We start from the raw sequence: 20,020 nt of genomic DNA, 5'->3' as shown, positions 1-20,020 counted from the left end.
ACAAACAAATGCCTATTTGAGCAACTCAAAAGCTATTTTATTATCCATAAAGGGTAGCCACAAGTCTGTTACATTTGATGAAAATAAGATTAGGGACAGATTCAAAGAACTTGACTCATGATTAATAGAACCTTATTACACATTTGATCCCATTGACTTCAGTGGAACTACAGATGGAGCGAGACAGTATTTGATGTCAGAAAGAAAATCACAATCTGGCCCTTAGAGTTCCGCCCCAGAGTCCTCCACTAATATTACACTGGTTTTCTACAAACAAATCTGAAAAATAAATTATTCCTGTTGTGGCTCCTTTTCTGACCTGTGATAGGAAGGCAACGCAATAGTATTCTGATCGTTGATGATTTTTTCTATGCTAGCTAGGTTCATTGGCTGTTGCCATGGAATTTCAGTGTTTTATCCTGAAATTCCCAGTTTGCTACCTTCATTTCTCCCTTGCATATTCCCACCTATGGGAACGTTATTTCTGGCCTACTTGCATAAGTTCTATAATCAAACTCCTTTGGACATTGAGTATAAAGAATGGAAAAAACACACACACTAGCGTAGAAAGTGGTTGTGTGCGTCTTATAGCCAAGTCTATTATCCCAGAAAGGAAATCCCACATCTCTTTCATATTCTATAATAAACTCTTAGACCAATTTGGTTTATTTTGCAATAGTCACTGAAATCTTTACAGCTAATCTGGAACATGATGTTTCAAAACCAGCTTAATATCCAGCCAACTTTGTGCAGACAGTTTACAGATCTTTCATATTATCAGTCAGGTTCAGAAAACAATCTCCAGAGATCACCCTTTGGGATACCAGATATTTGGAAAAAAGGGCACTTTATAATTCCACTGTCTTCACATTACATATCCTAATACTAAGTCAGATATTCAAATCATTGTAAGTAAGTGTGGATAACCTTAAAGAATAATACTACTAGGTTATTTAAAAACACACACACACACACACACACACACCCCTCAGAAAAGCCAAGAAACTTCACGTAGCCAAATGGCTCACTGCTCTGTTACAGAGAGCTAATGATCACCTTAATGATAATACTGGGACTTATCAAAACGTGTGGTCAGGTTTTCTTCCCATGCAGGATTGACATTTGGGGTAATTTACTGACTGCAATTTCCTGCTATATACATACACCTGGGGTTCCCACAATACTGAATCCACTACCCTAGCAACCACTCTAAAATATCTCCATGAAGCTCCCAGTAAAATGTTCTTCAATCTTTAGATAATGACAACATACAATAGGTAACTAATTTTTGTAGGAACCTTGGACTGTTGCTTAAGATGGGTCATGGTATATAACTTTTCTCCATTTCCAGGCTTTGTTTGCTATTTTATCTACCTCCTCTGTCCCCTTTTCCCTAGCCTTCTCCTCTCTGAAAAGCAAAACATTAACTTTAAATAAAGTAGGTCTGAGATAAACAGTCTAAACCAAGTACAATCAAGTGTAATTAAATTTTCCAGTACAAGCAGAATAAGATTACTCCTACTCTTGCAATATCAGAAAAGATCAAATAGGTCATAAGAACAAAATCTGATATGTGCCTTATAAGTCATTGGAAATCATGAATAAATATTGCCCATTCCCTAAGGATTATATATCATGAGATATTACATCTGCACAACAGTTTCAATAGTAACTCTATTTTTACATATTCTGGGCCAAGCTTAATTACTAAAGCCACTTTTCACCCTTTTCTTTATAGGGCTAAAAAAAAGTAGGGAAATTGAATGCAAACAATTGTTCTTGATGCAATGTTCAATTTGCAGAGTTCAAATAAGCAAAAGTCAGGAAATTCAAAATCAAGATTCAATCAGTAACATTAACTGGGCCATGTTGCATATATGTAGAATTTTATATTCCTATTTCTCTTGGTAAATTTCTACCTCTTAATACTTCAAATATGAAGTATAGTCAAGTTAAATATTGACATAGTGTCCTTAAGACTCATGTTTTCTAACATTTTCTTATTTTAGCTGTGCAATCTTCCTATTTAATTAATGAATATAAGAAAAAAGAACATATAATAGATATTGAGCTCATTCCTTGGCATACCAGAATATCACTTAGCTCATGCAGGGAATGGAAGACACAGGTGATTTTATGCCACCTTTATATTCCACTCACAAGCCAAGACAAATTGTTCCCAGCATATGTTAGAGAAGCTTCAAGGTTGCTTAATTTTCATTGACAGATAAAAGCTCCCTTCACTGCTGAGGATCACTGGGAGTTTGTAATGCTCCAACTCCACACCTCCCCTAAATGCCCCAAATGGACTTCCATTCAGCAACACCTCCCTTTCCCATCAGTCCCTCATCTCCTTCCTTTTCATTCAGTTATTACTATCTTACCTCCTCTGGTTCACGACTATCTGTCCCAAGCAAGAGTCAATTTCCTATTGAGCCTACATCAACCAATGCTTGCTGGTGAGAAAAGCAGGTCAACATTTTTCCAAACGTTATGTAAAACTTATGAAAATTGTTCATCATATTCCAACCTGCTCTATCAGGGAATAGGTTTTAATTTTTAACCACTGAATAGTGTATAACAGAAGTCAAGGGGCTTTGATTCATCTAGGTTGGACTGGGTTTGGCACAGTCTGCAAAGTACACATCCTCAACACTAAACATAACCCAATCTTCATAAAGGACTGCCAATTCCACTGCTAATCAAAGATTAACACAGAACCATGGTATTGTCATCGAGCTGCTTTCTTCTTCCTAGAATGACACTTCTAATAGCATAAAATGCAGTGTAAGGAGGGACAGCAATTCAGCAAAAACATCCAGATGTGGCATACCATTGGACACAGAGAAAGTCTTTGAAGATTAAAATGCAGTCTTATAACTTATGGGCTTACTTAGAGGTTTCCCCACCTCCCAAACCCCTCAAAATATATACCTGACATTTTCCATCCCTTTTGTCTTTAACACACTTCTTTAATTAGTGTGTTGGATCATGGATTTAATGACTGAATAGTCATTTCAGACTGATTTCTCTACTGCTTCTGAATTTACCTTTGATTGGGTCAAGCTGCACATGTATCTTAGTTTAATTCACTAGTGTGGGGTGAGGGTGTCATTAAAAAACCCACAACTCCATGGAACTTATCTGGCTTTATAATAAACTGGAAATTAAGTCCATGCTTATTGAAAGATTCACTACAGTTCGCAAACCTTTTGCAAGAATTTGGCATGATTTAAAATCTTGCATCAAAACCAAGTGATAATGCATTGTTTCATATGCTTATGTGAAACCAGATAACTGACTGAGTTTCAGTCTGAGATTCAAGAAAGAGAAATGTATGGAATACAAACCCCTGTGAAGTGAATCCCATAATTTCACATACCTCTGGGCAAGATATTTTTTCCTAGTGTCCTCATACTGGGATACAGAATAACAACATCTCAATACAACTATGTGATGACATGACACAGCTTCGTTATAGTACTTTCTTTATAATAGGAATTCTCCTCATTCACACAATCAACTGCCCACCACTCTCATGTGCTACATTTTGGTTCTTTAAACACACACAGTGGAATTCCTAGCTCCAAGACTTCATAAATCATGAGCCATATACAGAAACATTATGAGACTCACTACCTCTGAAATTAAATGTCAACTATTTGACCACACAAACAACCCAACACAGCACTGTAGCTCTGCTATTGAAAAATAACCATGTCTGTAAGGTCCTGTACAGTGTGATGTAGTTTTCCAGTTTGGAACAGTGCCATGGGAACTTTAATGACCACAAATGGTCAGCACCTCATTTTTATGCTCCGTCAAATGACTGAAGCATCAGCAGCACTTAAGCCCTCAGCAACATTCTGGACCATTGGTTCAATACAAACTCAGAGGAAAAAATCAACCTACTAAATCACCAATGCCTCATCTCACAGTATCCAGTGTTTACCTCTCTGGTTATCTGTACGAATACTGACCTAGTCCAACCCTACTTAGCTTGTGAGATATGAGAGGCTCACAACAAAAGATAACTGCACATTTTCAAAACCATCTCTTGTGTTATAAATTTAACTTCTATACATGAAGCACTTTTAATGACTCATTTAATTCACTGAAATGTAGAGCCTGATTCTATTCTTATACTGGCTTTACACTCCTTTGACTTCTGCTGAGTTCCTCCCAATTTACACTAGTGCAAAGGAGAAGACAATCAAACCCATATAGTTGTAGAGGGAGGACCACTCCTAGAATAGTACTGTGGTTGTTGCATTTAGAAGCAGTTTACCAAAAGGGGTTGGATACACAGGGCCGGCCCACAACATGATGATGCCCCCATGTCCCCTCACTTGGGCCAAAACTTTGAAAGGTCTCAATTCTGCCTTCTTCCTGTTCTACTCCTCTCATGGTACTGCTCGGATACCTACCCCAATAAAGGAGAACTAACAACTTAAAATGCCTTCTTCAAAAATTTTAACTAACACTTAACTTTCAAATGCCTGAACAGCAAATGTAACTGTTCTTGTCTGCAAAGTAAACACTGACATTTTTATCTGTTTGAATAATCAAAGTGGTGCTTTCTGTGCCTTCTTGGTTGCAAAGATTTGAACTCCTTCCTGAAGGTCCACAGTCTGTGCCAGCTCATGCTCAGTTGAGATGATTGCAAGGCCAACCATTCTCTCCTGTGTCATTGTGGAGTGTAGATGTGTTTTTATTAACTTCAGCTTGGAGAAGCTGCATTCTCCACTGGCAACTGTTGTAGGAAGCGTTAGAAGTATGCACAGAGCAACAAAAGCATTTAGAAAGAGAGTGGTCATCTTATTTGTGCACATATATTCCAAGAACAGCCTTTGGAGTTGATCCTGCTGAAATGTATCTTGAAAGGGCTTTCAGTTCATCACCTAAATCACTTGCATCAATATCGCGCTTGTCATCATGTGTCAACACTGTCTCTAGTGCCCTGCATTGCTGGTGTAGGTCTTCTTCAGGTATAGTGAGGAGTTTTGGAATATCATACAACATCCCAAATATACTGCTGTGTTCCTTGAGCTGCATGAAATGTTTTTCAACTGACTGTATTTACAATCTAGCTCCTGGTTAAAGAATTCAACTTTGAATTGTTGTTTGGGGTCTCTTATGGGATTATCCCGTGCCTCGTAATCAAAGTGTCTTCTTCTTCGGTGACTCTTGTATTATTGAATGGGTGGGAAAATAGCTTCAGTGTGAAGTTCCTCTGCCAACTTCTGTGCATTCTTCAGAATGTTTGAAATCGCTCATCTGACTGGTAAGACTGTAGGTATGACTTTGCTTTGTCCAGTTGTGCCATTGTTCCAGATATATCAAGGTCAACACCTTGGAGTCTCTTACTTATAACATTTATTTCAAACAGTATGTCATGCCACAACACTAAGCCACACAGAAATTTGAAGTTATGTATGTTTCTGGTGATTCCATTTCCCTCTGCCACTGTTTTCCCACGAACAGTTCCTGTCATAGCCTTATCCTCCATAATGGCAACTATGGCATCATCTATCTTCCCAATTTGGTGTTTGATAGGTGAGGGATAGCTCAGTGGTTTGAGCACTGGCCTGCTAATGAGTTCAATCCTTGAGGGGGTCATTTGGGGATTTAGTTGGGGATTGGTCCTGCTTTGATACCCTGATACTCTATGATTCACTCGACTTTCCCGTCGTGTGGCACTCAGTGGTTTCAGTGCCAGAGAGGATGTTCCCAGATGTTGCTTCAAAAAATACATAGATGCTTTGAATTACATTAAAAAATTCAGCAGCCTCACTAGAAGCTGGCGCTGCATCACTGACCACCAAGTTCAATGAATGAGAACTGCATGGGACAAAAAAAGTTCGAGGGTTTAACTCTTGGATCCGTGTCTGCACTCCTCTGTTCTTTCCTGTCATTTTGGCACCATTATCATAGCCTTGACCTCTCATGTCAGCTATCGCAATTCCCGTATCTTCCAGCTTTTTAAGAAGCATATTTGTCATATCAGCTCCTGTAGTATCATCAATGTCAATAAATTCTAGAAAATGCTCTCTGACAGTCACCACTGCAGGGATATTTTTGCTAGGTTCTGTTGTTGTTACAAAACGCACCATTAAAGCCATTTGTTCCATATGGCTGATGTCAGGTGTGCAGTCCAGAATAACAGAGTACTATCTTGCTGACTTCAGATCTGCCACAGTCTTCTGTTTGACTTTTGTTGTCGGTAACTGTATGATCTCATTTTGAATTGTTTTTCCAAGGTAGTGGTGTATGTACATTTCTTGGGTGGTGACGCTTCTTAGATGCTCCTGGAGTACAGCATCAAACACAGCCATCAGCTCCACAATTTTAAGGAAGTTTCCATTGTTTGGCACATACAGCTGATTGAAGTGTCATGCAGTGCTAGGTTTTGGGTAGCAAGCATTCTCAGAATGGCAATGAGCCTTTTCAGAACATGTGGCCAGTAAAGAGACTCTGATGCAATCTTCTCCTGATGCTGATTATCTATGGTGGCCTTTAACCTTAGTCTCATCTCAAGCTCTTTCTACCTATGGAATGCTTTCTGATGATTTGCTGCCTTCTCATGGCATGCTAAATTTCTAGCCAGATTTTTCCAGTCCTTTGTTCCTGTAGAACCCAATGTGACTGGAACATTAGACTGGAAGAGTTTGCAACAAAAACCGTATGCAGCATTCTGGGTTTTTGAGTACATAAGCCATGGCCTCTCCACTTTGTCACCATTGGGGATTTCATGCCAGTAATGTGTTGGATTTAAACTTCTATTTTAATTGTCTTTGGGGAACATGAAGTTTTTTACTTCCTGTGACCCATGCAGTACAAGGAAGTCCCTCAGGCTACTGCTCAAGTTGGTCCACAGTCCTGGATCATCTAGACTTAAGGAACTAAACTCAGCAGCCGCTGTTTCTTGCGCCTCCACCACACTCTTTTCTGATCTACTTTTCTTCAGGAATGTGCATGGTTACATCCATTTGTGATGGAGATATGGATGCTGCAGTAGCTGCCAGGTCACCTGCACTCTGACTAACTGGAAGATCAGGCATCTTCTCACCACTCACATCCTCACTGGGGCCCGAAGGCTCACCATGAACATTTGTGTCTATGTATCTCAGAAAAGCTTCCTTTGCTTGCTTGCTTTTTCTGAATGCTGCCCCAGAGGGGCGTTTTCTTCTTTCACTCATGACTGCTGTTCTGTGCCAGCTATAGTGGATATCAACACTCAATTGAAGGGGACAAATAAGCAGTCTGGTAGCAGGGCCTGAGTGAGGGAAGATATCAGCATCTTAAAGGCCTAACTGGCTCCTACTACTTCAGGTGACTGCCTGTTCTCAAGTGGGTTCAGGGAAGCAGTAGGAAATAGGAAGCTCCCTTAGAAGCTGCTGTTAATCAGTCCAGGCTCCTAGGGGTGCTAGAGAGGTACATAAGAGGCTCCTCCTCCTCTCTCTCCCTGCAGCTGCTGCTGCTTTCTGTTATTCCCTTTCACCTTTTCTCCTGCCTGCCTGTTACATCTCTTGTGCCCTCCTTCCTCCAGCACAGCACTCCACGATCTCTGTGCATCTAGAGCAGAGAGAATACATATGCACCAGCAGCAGACACAATTTTCTACATTCTGGGTCCTAGTGGCACCTCCTCCCCGCCCCAACAGTCTGGCACCTGAGGCAGCCACCTCAGTTCGCCTCATGGTAAAGGCCAGCCCTGAGATTCTTGTTTAAAGTGCCTCATCTTGCTCACTTATTATAAAGTAGATTTAGATTAGTGTGGCCTAAACTATAAACTTGGATCACTTTCAGCAATGCATCTTTATTCATGTGATTAACATCAGAGCAGGATTAGGGTAAGGCGACTGCCTAGGATGCTGGGGTTGGTGCTTGCCAGGTTCAGGGTGCTGTTTCTGTTTTTAGTGACAAAAGGGAAAATAGAAAGTTTGAAATAAAATGTTTCAGGTATTCAGTATGTGGATAAATTTTTCACTAACCTCCTAGAATGTTCTGGACCTTTGTAGAATCTCACAGAACCTTCCAGACTTTCTGAGAACTACATTTTCCTTGAACCTCCTAGAATATTGTCAGCCATGCCCTCGCAGGTATATAAGGGGCAGGGCATTGCCAGTCAATCAGTGAGATATAAGAATGAAGTGAAGTGAAAGCCCAGCTGCGATATTGTGAACCTTGTTTTATTGTGTAATTGTGAAAGTGTACTTGTGCTTTAAGACTTGAAAAGTTCAAGCAATGACTAATAAAGGACATATTTAATGAGATGTGAGAGGTATGTATTGAACCCCTATGTATGTAACGATATAAATGAAATACTGTTACTTCCTTTGCCAAGTCGCGAGTGGTGAATGCAGCTTTTCGAAACTCAGGCTCATTAAAACATATCTTCAGTTGATGTTGGCTAACAAGAGACTGCCATCGCTTGCTATTTTATCGCTTGAAAATGCCATTGGCCAGACCTCTCTAGCGCTGTCCTTCAGTTTGCTTGGGCAAAGGCGAGAAATAAAAAGCTTTTGCACTAAAGGACTAGGGTTAGCATTCTAAAGCTGTCACCTACTATAACACTATTTAATACTGGACCAGACAATGTTGGTGCACAGTTCAATTTCTTCATGTTAGTACATTTCAGTTATTCTTAAAAGTTTCTATAAGCTTAGAGGAAACAATATTTTTATTTGCTTATATATGGCATGAATAAATACAGATTTACAGATCCTAGCATGCAAATTTATCATCTTGTATAACAGGGATAAATCATGCATGCAAATTGTGCATCAGTATTGTGAAATGGGCTACAAATGCAGTAAAAATCAGATATTCAAAAGTTTAACAAATAAAGATGCTTCTCGTGTGGGGCCCCATTTGGTATAGGGCTAGCCCTGATTAATGTAAAGATAACCAAAAAAAGTGAAGAAAATACCCATCCACCTCCTGCATTGTCCAAGTAACAGCTGTACCATTTATGAGATCAAGACCCTGTTGATTAATGATTAATGAAGTTTGACCATATCTGCTGAGTTACTTAACCTACAAAAGTAAATGAGCCAGAAGAGGATTTCAAAAGGGGACCCCTGCAGACTTGACCCAAGGTAGCCATTTACTGCAGCAGAGGAAATGCTTGTGATTTTCAAAGTGCTGGAACATCAGCCAGATTCAAGCATGATTGCAACCACTGAAAACAGTGGTGGTGCCTTTATTAATAAATATTTCACTAGAAAATAATCATCATAATTCTGACTTATTCACTCAATGAAAATACAATTAATTAGAATGCCTGACTTTTTATAAAGTTACACAGCACTGTAGTTTGTATCCCAAACGGAATAATATTGACATCCTAATTTAACTTCTTGTGTGCTCTGTGACATTTTTCAGGATCTGCTCTCCACCTCCCTGCTGACAATGATAAATAACACAGAATCCTTATGCAGATTTGTTTATTTTAAGCAGCTTACAAAGGATAAGATTTTGCTGCCATTTTAATGTTTTCAAAAGACTGGTCTTAAAAATAAAAATTATGGCAACTCAATTTTTGAGGATTAATATATTATTTTATTTTTAAAAGTTTCATTTATTTTAGCTGGCATTGTTGTTATTTTTTCTTTCATTCTTTGCTTATTTTCTGAGTGCAATAAAATATTCCCCGTTTAGTTCTCCCCTCAGTTTTGTATCATTCATTGAGATTATCCACCGTTTTGTTACTCCAGTTTTATGTCAGCATAACTCCACTGAAACCATGCAACATTGCAGTGGTGAAGCAGGCCTCATTTAATTCTTAACTCTCCATGGATATGTATTTTCATACAATAATCCATGGCTGCAGTGGAATCTTCACCGGATTATACAATGTAGATACAATTTTCCCTCATGTACAGTATGCATTTCAATGCAGTCCTTCAGGTACTGTATGGCAATGGCTTTCACAATATTAGCAATGACGTGTACATATTTGTGAGGGGAAAAAAAAAAGCATAAGATTTGTCCCATTATGGATATACTACAGGCTCATATTTACATGAATGAATATCTTGTTTCACGACTTCATTACATTTTGCACAATATATACAAATGCATCATGTTTCATAAATTTGGTAATGATCCTGTACTGGAGTCTACTAGCATGGGCTCCGTGAAGTAAGTGGGACGCTTCATGGATGCAGGGAGCCACGCTCATGGTCCAGAAGCAGGATCAAATCCTTTTGTCTGATTTTGTTCCCTTTTTTTTTTTTTTTTTGAGAAATATCCCATTTTCTCCCATTTTCAAACAGAAAACATGTGTTGTAGCTATCCTTCACACAAACTGTCTTGCGCATAGTTTTTATTTCCTTTGCAAAACTTTTGCTCACCTCTGGTGACTTTACATCATAAGTCAAGACACGGTGCAAACCTGATACAGCGTTTAAAAAGTCTCTCTCTCTGACTGGTAGTATCTAGCCATGCCACAGGAATATACGTCAGTCAAATCTATATTTAAATCTTTTATGAATGCAGATATCATAGTCAGCTGCTAACCTGAAGAACAGCAGTTAATAGTATCTATGCAGGGGGAAGGAGACAATGAGTACTGTTTGTGCCACAGAAATATTAATTTAGTATGCACCACTTCTGAAATATTCATCTGCCAATTAAAACACTGATTTCAGCTTGCCAGCAGTATAATACAACTAATTAAACATCTTAATAATCATCCCTCCACTGAGATCCATTAGGTGATTTTGTGCTGTTTAGAAATTTCTATTTGCTACCTACTCTTTACTGGCTTCAAAATTGTTCTCCATTTCTGCAAAACTAAGTGAGTTTCTGACTCTATTATGCTGCAGAAATGCACTTTGCATTGAAATTTATGCTCAGGCATAACTTCCCACACTGGCCAGTGACGGAGAAATTAATTAGATTTTAGCTTCAATGCAATATTAGAAGTGGGAATATAACTAACTAGAAAGAGGAAAGGAACCTTTTTTTAAAAAAAATGGTAATTATTAAATGAACCACAATAATTTGTACTTCCTAACTAGTGGATTATGCTTTATTTGAATCCCCTTCCACTGTCCAAACTGAGCCAAATATCCCTTTCCATTAGATGTCTTCATAATTGAAATCTATTCCAGGTCAGCAGTGTGCCTAGGAAGAGGCTTAACTCTGGGGGCCAAATTCTAGGATCAAATCAACATAATGTATGTCTAGGTTTTTCTTGTGAACTTCACAAACAGAAGTCTGAAATCCACTGCCAAATATTCCAGATATGAGGAAATAGGACAAATATTCAATATATTGAATATGCTGGTGACATTTACTGTCTGACAGCACCAAAACAAATTGTAAGAGGGAACAGTGGGATGATATTAACATCTCTTTCCTTGTTACTTACCAAAAATAAAGTCTTTTGCATTTTTCTCTTTAAAATATGTGTTTGTTCTTGAATGCTAGTTGCCAATCTTTTATTGAATGCTAGTTGCCAGTCTTATTAATTTATTATTATACCTAGCTATCCTTGTTGTCCATTCTATTAATTGTGCACAATATCATCCATAATGATATTTGTATACTGAAAATTCAGTACGAACAGCTCAACAAGGAATCTTGGACAAGACTTGCATGATTTCTGTCTAATTTAAAAATGTAATACTTATTCTTACTTTTGTGCAGAATTATCTGTCATGTAATGTGGTTATGAAATAACTGAAAGAATGCCAAGTTTCAAAAGAACCCTAACTATTCTCTGATAACACCCAAAGGGCCAGATTGTGGTATTTTTAATCATGTTAAATAGCACTTTCCCCCATTGACTTAATTGGGACTATTAACAGAGCAAGTTACTATTCAACATATCTTTATCACACTCTAATATGTAACTAGTAAGATGGTTACAACCAAAGAAATGACCAGGAAACATTAGCTGTATTTGAAAGAGATATATTATATGACAAAAACATGTAAGAAAAGAAATATAAAAGATGAAATGTATGGATTAAACCACCACCGTATTTGAATACACCTCTACCTTGATATAACGCTGTCCTTGGGAGCCAAAAAAACCTTACCACATTATAGGTGAAACCATGTTATATCGAACTTGCTTAGATCCACTGGCGTGCGCAGCCCCACCCCCTCGGAGCACTGCTTTACCGCGTTATATCTGAATTTGTGTTATATCGGGTCACGTTATACTAAGGTGGAGGTGTAGCAGGATATCCAGCCCAAACTCTGATCTATTATGCCCTGATTCAGCAAAGCACTTAAGCACAAGCTTAACTTTAAGATGTGATGAAGTTCCATTGAAGTCAAGGTTTAAGTGCCTTGCAGATCTCCTGAAGAGCAGAATGCAAAGTAAATTATGCTGCCTTTGCATCATGCCAAGGACCACAGAAATCTTCATGCTTTACAACATCTTGCCTTCTTTAATGTTAGTAATGGCTCCTCTTTGAGCCAACCACACAGTGGTGTGGATCACTGAAGCCATAGGTCAGCAAGGAACAGGGGCGGCTCTAGACATTTCGCCTCCCCAAGCACGGCGTCATGCCGCAGGGGGCGCTCTGCCGGTCGTGGTCCCGCAGCTCCGGTGGACCGTGGGACCAGTGGACCCTCTGCAGGCATGCTGCCGAAGGCTGCCTGCCTGCCGCCTCCTGGCAACTGGCAGAGCGCCCCCAGCGGCATGCCGCCCCAAGCACGCGCTTGGCGTGCTGGGGCCTGGAGCTGCCCCTGGCAAGGAAGTGTCTCTCACCTGAAAGGTTCCTGCATGATCATCTTCTTTGTCTCCCTCTTTGCCCTCCTTCAGAGCAATCAGTGTGAATCCACGGAAGTAGGCTGGAGTGGCAGCAGAAAGGGTTACTGAAGCAAAAAAGAAAAAAAATAGTTGATTGTGAAATCAAGAATCTATGTAACAGTTTATTCTTCAGCTTTGTCTAAATATTTGTGTTAATTTGGTGCTAATGAAAGCTAAAGATTAATAGAGTACAGTCAGGCAGAGTGCAGGAAGGTTCAGTCCAAGCTTCCATATGCAATTCTGCCAATGAGTCTCAGCCTTAATATGAAACATTGCTGTTATTTACAACCCATGGATTTTCTTAAAAATAGACTGTCAATATGCTAAACTCTTGAGGGAATTTTGCTGCAGAGACATATCTACTGGTGCCTTTCCCCCAGTAGCTCTGGCTCTTTCCTGAGCAGGGATGTGGCCCTGACGTATACCATGTTTCCTTAATTTTAAATGCAAAATAAGAAAAATTTTAGCCAAATCTCTGAGTCCAACAGAGCAGAGCCAGCTCCAGCTTTTTTTGTGAGAAATCTCACACAAAAAAAAAGATAAAGCCGCGATCAGCGGCACTTCAGCGGCAGCTCTACCACGCCGCTTCTTTCTTCGGTGGCAATTCAGTGGCTGGTCCTTCCATCCGAGAGGGACTAAGGGACCCGCTGCTGAATTGCCGCTGAAGACTCAGACGTGTCACCCCTTTCCATTGGCCGCCCCAAGCACCTGCTTCCTTCGCTGGTGCCTGGAGCCGGCCCTGCAACTGAGCTACAAATGCCTTATCCACCAGTCAAGATTAACTACTTTCCATTGCCCTCATCCTGGGGCTGAACATGCCACAAGCATAATTTACCACTAGAATTGACCCCAGGAGACTGTACTGCTAGCTATGAATTAACAGAGCACAATGGACTTTAGTAAAAAAATAAATAAATAAATAAAGAGAAACCTCAAAAGCACCCTTACCAATGCCCTAGCCTGCCCAGGAATGCCCCATGCTTCAAGTGTCTGTGGAGGTGATTGTGTGCTTCAGAGCTGGCTTCTCTGATTTCACAATTGCTGGAGACTTCCCCTACTTTGGGAGATTCCCAAACTCTCCTGTTAGTCCATCTTTCTATTGTATTCTCTCCCATTCTACCTAAGTTCTTATGCTGCCCTCTTCACCCTTGTATCTGACAACCTTCCAGCAGTGCCTTATGCAAAGTGACAAACATCTGTCTCTCCATATCTTTTATGCTCCCAGACTGGTGCAAAGGGAACAGAGTTGTGGCTCGATAACTCTAACTTTCTCCAAACTTCCAAGAAAAATTCTACCCTGGGATGAGAATGGCCATGTGAAATTGGTTTCTTTTGGGGGAAAAAATAGATGTTTGAAAATTGGGCTTACACTGTGAGAGTAGCTTCAACTTCAACTATGAAGCAGATACTGACATTTCATAATCTACTTTCACACCCTTAAACTCTGGTTGGCACCATAAAGACTGAGAAAAACCCCTGATTCCTTGTGAACAATTCCCACCATCAATGCCACTACAAGGGAGAAAATCCATGGTAGAATCCCTTTGACGCAGATAGGCCATCGGTGGTTGAAATGAAATGTCTGAGAGTGATAGGTAAAATTTAAAGGGTTTGTATATTAGAATTTGTTCAATGTCCAAAAGTGTAGCTGCTTATCTGGAACATAGGTAGCTCTCCTTGATCTGGAAATTAGTCTAGAACAGTGGGTTTCAACCTATTTACCATTGTGGGACACATATTAAACTCTCTATGTTTTATGTGGGTTGCATCCACATAATATATACTAGCTATATGGCCCTGAGGATGTCACATGGGCTGCAGCAGTGTGTTGACTGGGCCATAAGCAGCGATGGGCTGAGAACCACTGGTCTAGAAATATCACAAGGACAGAATTTATCAGATGATTTCCAGCACTATCTAGTATAGTTAGGTCAGAAAAAAGAAAAGAATAGGTTTTCTGGGAGGATTTCTACCTATCTCCTTCTGGTCAGGCATGAAGAAAGGCAGATCAGAGAGATGAACAAACCCCCCCCCAAAATTAAGTTAAATGAGCTAGTCCAGGGGTCGGCAACCTTTCAGCAGTGGTGTGCCGAGTCTTCATTTATACACTCTAATTTAAGGCTTCGCGTGCCGGTAATACATTTTAACGTTTTTTAGAAGGTCTCTCTATAAGTCTATAATATATAACCAAACTACTGTTATATGTAAAGTAAACAAGATTTTCAAAATGTTTCAGAAGCTTTATTTAAAATTAAATTAAAATGCAGATCTTATCAGTTTAGTGTGATCCTTGCCCTTGCTTTTCCTTGGTGAGTTTTCCAATGTCTGGCACGTATTTGGATACTTTAAGCTGCACACAGGCTTCTGAGTGATCACTTGTTAACCGGCTCCGAGAGGGACAGAGGACAGATTTCATGTGTGAAAATACCTGTTCACACAGGTATGTGGATCCAAATGCTGAAAGCATTGCAAATGCAATTTTCAAACAGTTAAATTTCACTGGCAGGGCTGTCCAGCAGGTCAGAATAGAGGACCCATGATCTCTCTCGGTAGCTTCCAGTGCGCTCCGCAGATCCACAAACTTTGATGTCCACAATTCTGAGCTTTTTTAACTGAATGAGTTGCATTTCGAAATCTTCAACACCCATCCACTGAAATACAGACAAATCCAAGTCACTTTCGTTGAACTTTTCAGGTTTAATTAGAAAAGAAAGCATTGGGCCAAATCACTGGAAATCTTGAAATCTGTCAGAAAATTCTGATTCCAGTTCTTGCATGTACTTTCCAATCTCATCGACATTGACAGTGCAACATGTCGATAGCTCTTTTATGAGTTGGAAGTAGTGGAAAGTAGCAGTTTGAATATCCCTGGAAAAAACTGCTAGTTTCACAACAAATGCTTTCCGGGCTTCATAAAGATCCAGAACTGTTTGCCCTGCACCCTGGAGACAGAGGTTGAGTTCGTTTAGGTGAGCAGTGATATCAGTTAGAAACATGAGCTTTCTGGACAGCCATTTGTCATCATCCAGTTCGGGGTAGTTTTGTTCTTTTTCTGACAAAAAGGCCTTGATTGCATCAAAACAGTTTACAAAGCACACCAAAACCTTGCCGCGACTTAGCCACCGAATGTTGCTGTGAAGTGGGATGTCATTATAAGCACTGTCCATCTCTTCTAGCAGTGCTTGACATTGTCTCTGAGTCAAAGCAGATTGAGCAACAAGGAAATTCATAATTCGCACCACTGTATTCATCACATTATTAAGCTCTGAATTAAAAATTTTAGCGCACAGGTTTTCTTGATGGATGATACAGTGAAATTTGACTGTCGGATGGCCAATTTGATCTTCAAGTAACTTTACAAATTCCTTCTGTTTTCCGACCATGGCAGGAGCACCATCTGTTGTCACACAAAATATTTTTCTGATGTCAACTTCTCATTCTTCAAAATGGTTTACAAAACTTTCCACTATATCTTCCCCCTTTGTTGTGCCATGCAGGGGTTTTAGGCAACAAAGTTCCTCTTGAATTTCATCAGAAGCACAGTATCTTGCAACAACTGCCAAACGTGGAACGTCGTTTATATCCACACTCTCATCAACTGCAACACTAAACACTGCTGTGTCTTTCAATGCAGTCAGCTGCTTTTTCTTAATGTTTTCTGCCATTTCACTTATGCGTCTCTCAACTGTTCTGGCAGAGATAGGCATTTCTTTTATTCTAGGTATGATTGTATCTTTATTTGGCAAATCATTGAACAAAATCTCTGAACTGCTGAGAAAAACTTCTTTTATATATTCCCCATCTGTAAACGGCTTTCTGTTTTTTGCAATGCACTGTGCAATCTTGTAACTTCCTTCTGTAGCTTGATTTTTTACTTACACTTAAGCTTTTAAAAACACTGCTTTGCTTCTCATCGGCTGCTACTGCCTTTTTGATTGATTCAGTCTTGTCTGCTTCATCAAGAAAAGTTTTCTCGTGCTTCGTTTCAAAATGTCGTCCAACACTTGACGTGCGACAAACATCACTTTCATAACAGAAAGCACAAATAGCACGGTCCTTCTTTTCAATAAATCCAAATGTGTCTGTCCAAGCAGGCTGAAATGATCGGACATCTAGCTTCACTTTCTTAGGAGCTGCCATTTTGTCAAATGTTCCCTTCAACTCTCAGTGGGGAAAAAAATGGCGATAGAAGGCAGGCACAAGGTCAAATGCAGTGTGGTCTGAGATAAGCAATTTTAAGATGGGGGTGCTGAGCTGCACCCCCTCTTGCCTCGTGTGCAACCCTCACTGTCCCAGGCTGGAAACAGTGGGCCACAGCGGGAAGGCTGCAGAACAGTGATCCAAGGCCAGGAGCAGAGCCCAGGTGGCCTGCAGGGACTCCAGGCCAGAAAGCGGCTGAGCAAGGCTGGAGATCCAGACCCCCGCTGGCAGGAGGTCAGCAACTGGAACCCCAGAGCAGCAACTGAGCAGCTCAGCCTGCCCCGCTTTGGGGTTTCGGCCTGGCTCCTCCCAGCTGGAGTCTCAGCCCCCTGCCAGCCTGGGGTTCCTTCCCCCAGGCCAGCAGCGGGTGCTGAGTGGGGCTGTGGCAGGGAGGACCCCGGCTGACAAGGGGCCAGCAGCAGGAACCCCAGAGCGGCGGCGGGCTGAGCGGCTTAGCCCGCCCCGCATGCCATTAAAAATCAGCTCGCATGCCACCTTTGGCACGTGTGCCGTAGGTTGCTGACCCCTGAGCTAGTCTGATCTCTGGAAAGAGCTAGTCAATTAGAGCAATAGTTCTCAACCTGGAGGTAGGGGGTACATCAACTTATTCAGTTATTTTACAACAGGCTACATGAAAAGAATAGCCAAGTCAGTACAAACTAAATTTCATACAGACACTGATTTATTTATAGTGCTCTATATACTGTATCAGTGTTTGTCAACCTGGGGGGGGGGGGAATCGCAATTTATTTTATAGTTATATGGTTAAAAATGAGAAATTAAGCAGTTTTTCAGTAAGTGTGCTGTGACACTTTTGTATTTTTATATCTGATTTTGTAAGTTAGTAGGTTTTAAGTGAGGTGAATCTTGAAGTACGCAAGACAAATCAGACACTTGAAAGAGGCACAGTAGTCTGGAAAGACTGAGAATCACTGAAACAGAGGAATTAATTTGAAAATACCTTTGTGAATATATGTGCAGCATTTGGCTCACAATGATCTAGAAGTTGTTGTTGGTGTTTTTTCCAGAGAAGAGCAGAATATTGATCAACAAGTTAGCTATTCCTGAAAATGTCATGACTTTTAGCATAAGTTTGTATTCATTCAATGGAACTTAATTATCAGACTGCAAACTCTTTGGGGCAGGGACTGTATTTTCATTACATGCTCGTAAAGTGCCTAGCACAATATGGTCTCAATCTCTAACTGGGCCTTCAGGCACTATGGCAATAATAATAAATAATAATCATAATTGTTATTTTCTTGTCAGTGCAGAAGGCCAATGAGGGTGGGGAGTTGATAAATGTAAATGAAACTCTAGGACCAGATTCTCAGCTGGAGTAAACAGATGCAGCACTACTGAAGTCAATGAAGTGCACCCATTCACTCTTGCTGAGGAGCCGACAGAGTCTAATTCCCACAAAAATTATTGATATGTAGCAAACTTTCCCATGGATTAGTCACAGTTCAAGAGAAAAAATATGACTATATCAAATACATAGTTATTTCAGCAACATCTAAGTGACCATGAATTTGAGTAGAAAAAGCCAATTGTGGGCTGACCTTGGACATAGGTAATATACACAAAATCCATTTATATCCTTGAACAGGAACGTTTTCCACATTTAAAGTCCTATTCTGCAATTTTTGACTTACATATAGCTATGGTCTATTATCCTGTGGATCTCTCACACAACTTTTATTTCTCTTTGGATAGTGGAAATGAGAATTTGAGTATGGGGCAAGATTTGCGTGACAAGGGTTATGACATAAACTGTGAGTGTAAATTACTACTTCTGGAATGATTGTCTCTATCTTTTCAATGGGATTCACTACAGATGCTGGATTTACACTGTAACACGTATGTGGAATGGTTGGTTGGCATAAAGACCATTCATCACATAAGCTTATAACTTGTTACATTAGAGAGAAAGAGATTTCTTACAAACCAGAGAAAATGGAATCAAGACCAAACTGACTGGTGATTCTTTGTTTCTGATTGGTGATACTTTTTAGTTACATTAATCCTTCTAATAAAGCCCATTTGCTATTTCTGTCTCAGATTTTTCAGGCACCAAAAAGGAAGGAACAGTGATGGTTGTTGTGGAAACGGTTTTGCCTCCCAAGGAATAAGAAAAATACACTAGTATGTACATAATGACTATGGCCCCGATTCAAGCAAGGTGTCAAATCTATCCCCATTCAAGACAACACTTAAATACATATTGAAGTGTTGTCCTGAATAGGGATGCTTTCCTGAATCAGTACCTATATGTTTTACAGTTGCATTTATTGCATAAACAGGCATAGTATAGTTAATATCCAGAGCAACAATAAAGAATCTATTATATTTTCGATTCTACATAAATAAGAAGAATCAATTAGCATTTCTTTTTTATTTTCCCCCCTCTGTGAAATTAGGACTTGTCACAGTTTTCAGGCTGCTGATGGGGCCTCCTACTGTATGGACACTGAACAATCCTTCAGGTGCCCCCATTTGCTTACAGTACACAATGGATCCTGTGATACAAACTGAGTTACATAGTCCACTTGTGCTTGGATGAGATGGGGCTCTTGGCTCCCACTCCCCTAGTCCCTTTTTGTATGTCCTCAGATTCCATAACTCAAAAAGGGGCAGAGGGTAATGGTATCAACCACCTAATCAGCTTGCCTTGGGACCTACCTGGCTGGTCTACCAGTGTTGTTGTCTCCTTGTAAGCATGGATGGGGGGAGGGTGCTTGTAAATGGCCTTTGTGAGGGCAGTTCTCCTGAAGGCGTCCCAGGAATTTCCCTTAGGAGCTGTAGAGCTACCATCTGCTCTCTTCCAGAACTGCTAAGCAACTGCTGGAAAATTCCTGCTTTTAAGTCCTTATTCTACCCTTGATATGATTGACAGAGCCCAAGGAATGGGGTCAGCATTGCCCATGGCAGCTGTTTAACCCCTTCATCATTGGTGTGGGGTTTATACCAGGAGTTCTCAAGCTTTTTCTTTCTGAGGCCCCCCTCAACATGCTAGAAAAACTCCAGGGTCCAGCATGGGGAGGGG

The 20,020-nt window shown here is 40.3% G+C and overlaps 1 protein-coding gene across 10 annotated transcripts in view; it reads right to left on the bottom strand.

Annotated features, from left to right (window-relative positions):
* Nucleotides 1-20,020, bottom strand: part of SPON1 (spondin 1) — a 416,250-nt gene that overhangs the window by 300,909 nt on the left and 95,321 nt on the right. For all 10 annotated transcript variants that reach the window (XM_039539043.1, XM_039539048.1, XM_039539049.1 and 7 more), the window contains one exon: nucleotides 12,733-12,839. In XM_039539043.1, coding sequence (XP_039394977.1) covers nucleotides 12,733-12,839 — 107 coding nt within the window. The remainder of the gene's footprint in view (nucleotides 1-12,732; nucleotides 12,840-20,020) is intronic.

This window comes from Mauremys reevesii, linkage group 4 (assembly GCF_016161935.1).
Source record: "Mauremys reevesii isolate NIE-2019 linkage group 4, ASM1616193v1, whole genome shotgun sequence".
NCBI classification, from domain to species: domain Eukaryota; kingdom Metazoa; phylum Chordata; order Testudines; family Geoemydidae; genus Mauremys; species Mauremys reevesii.
This window is presented reverse-complemented; position numbering and strand designations above follow the sequence as displayed.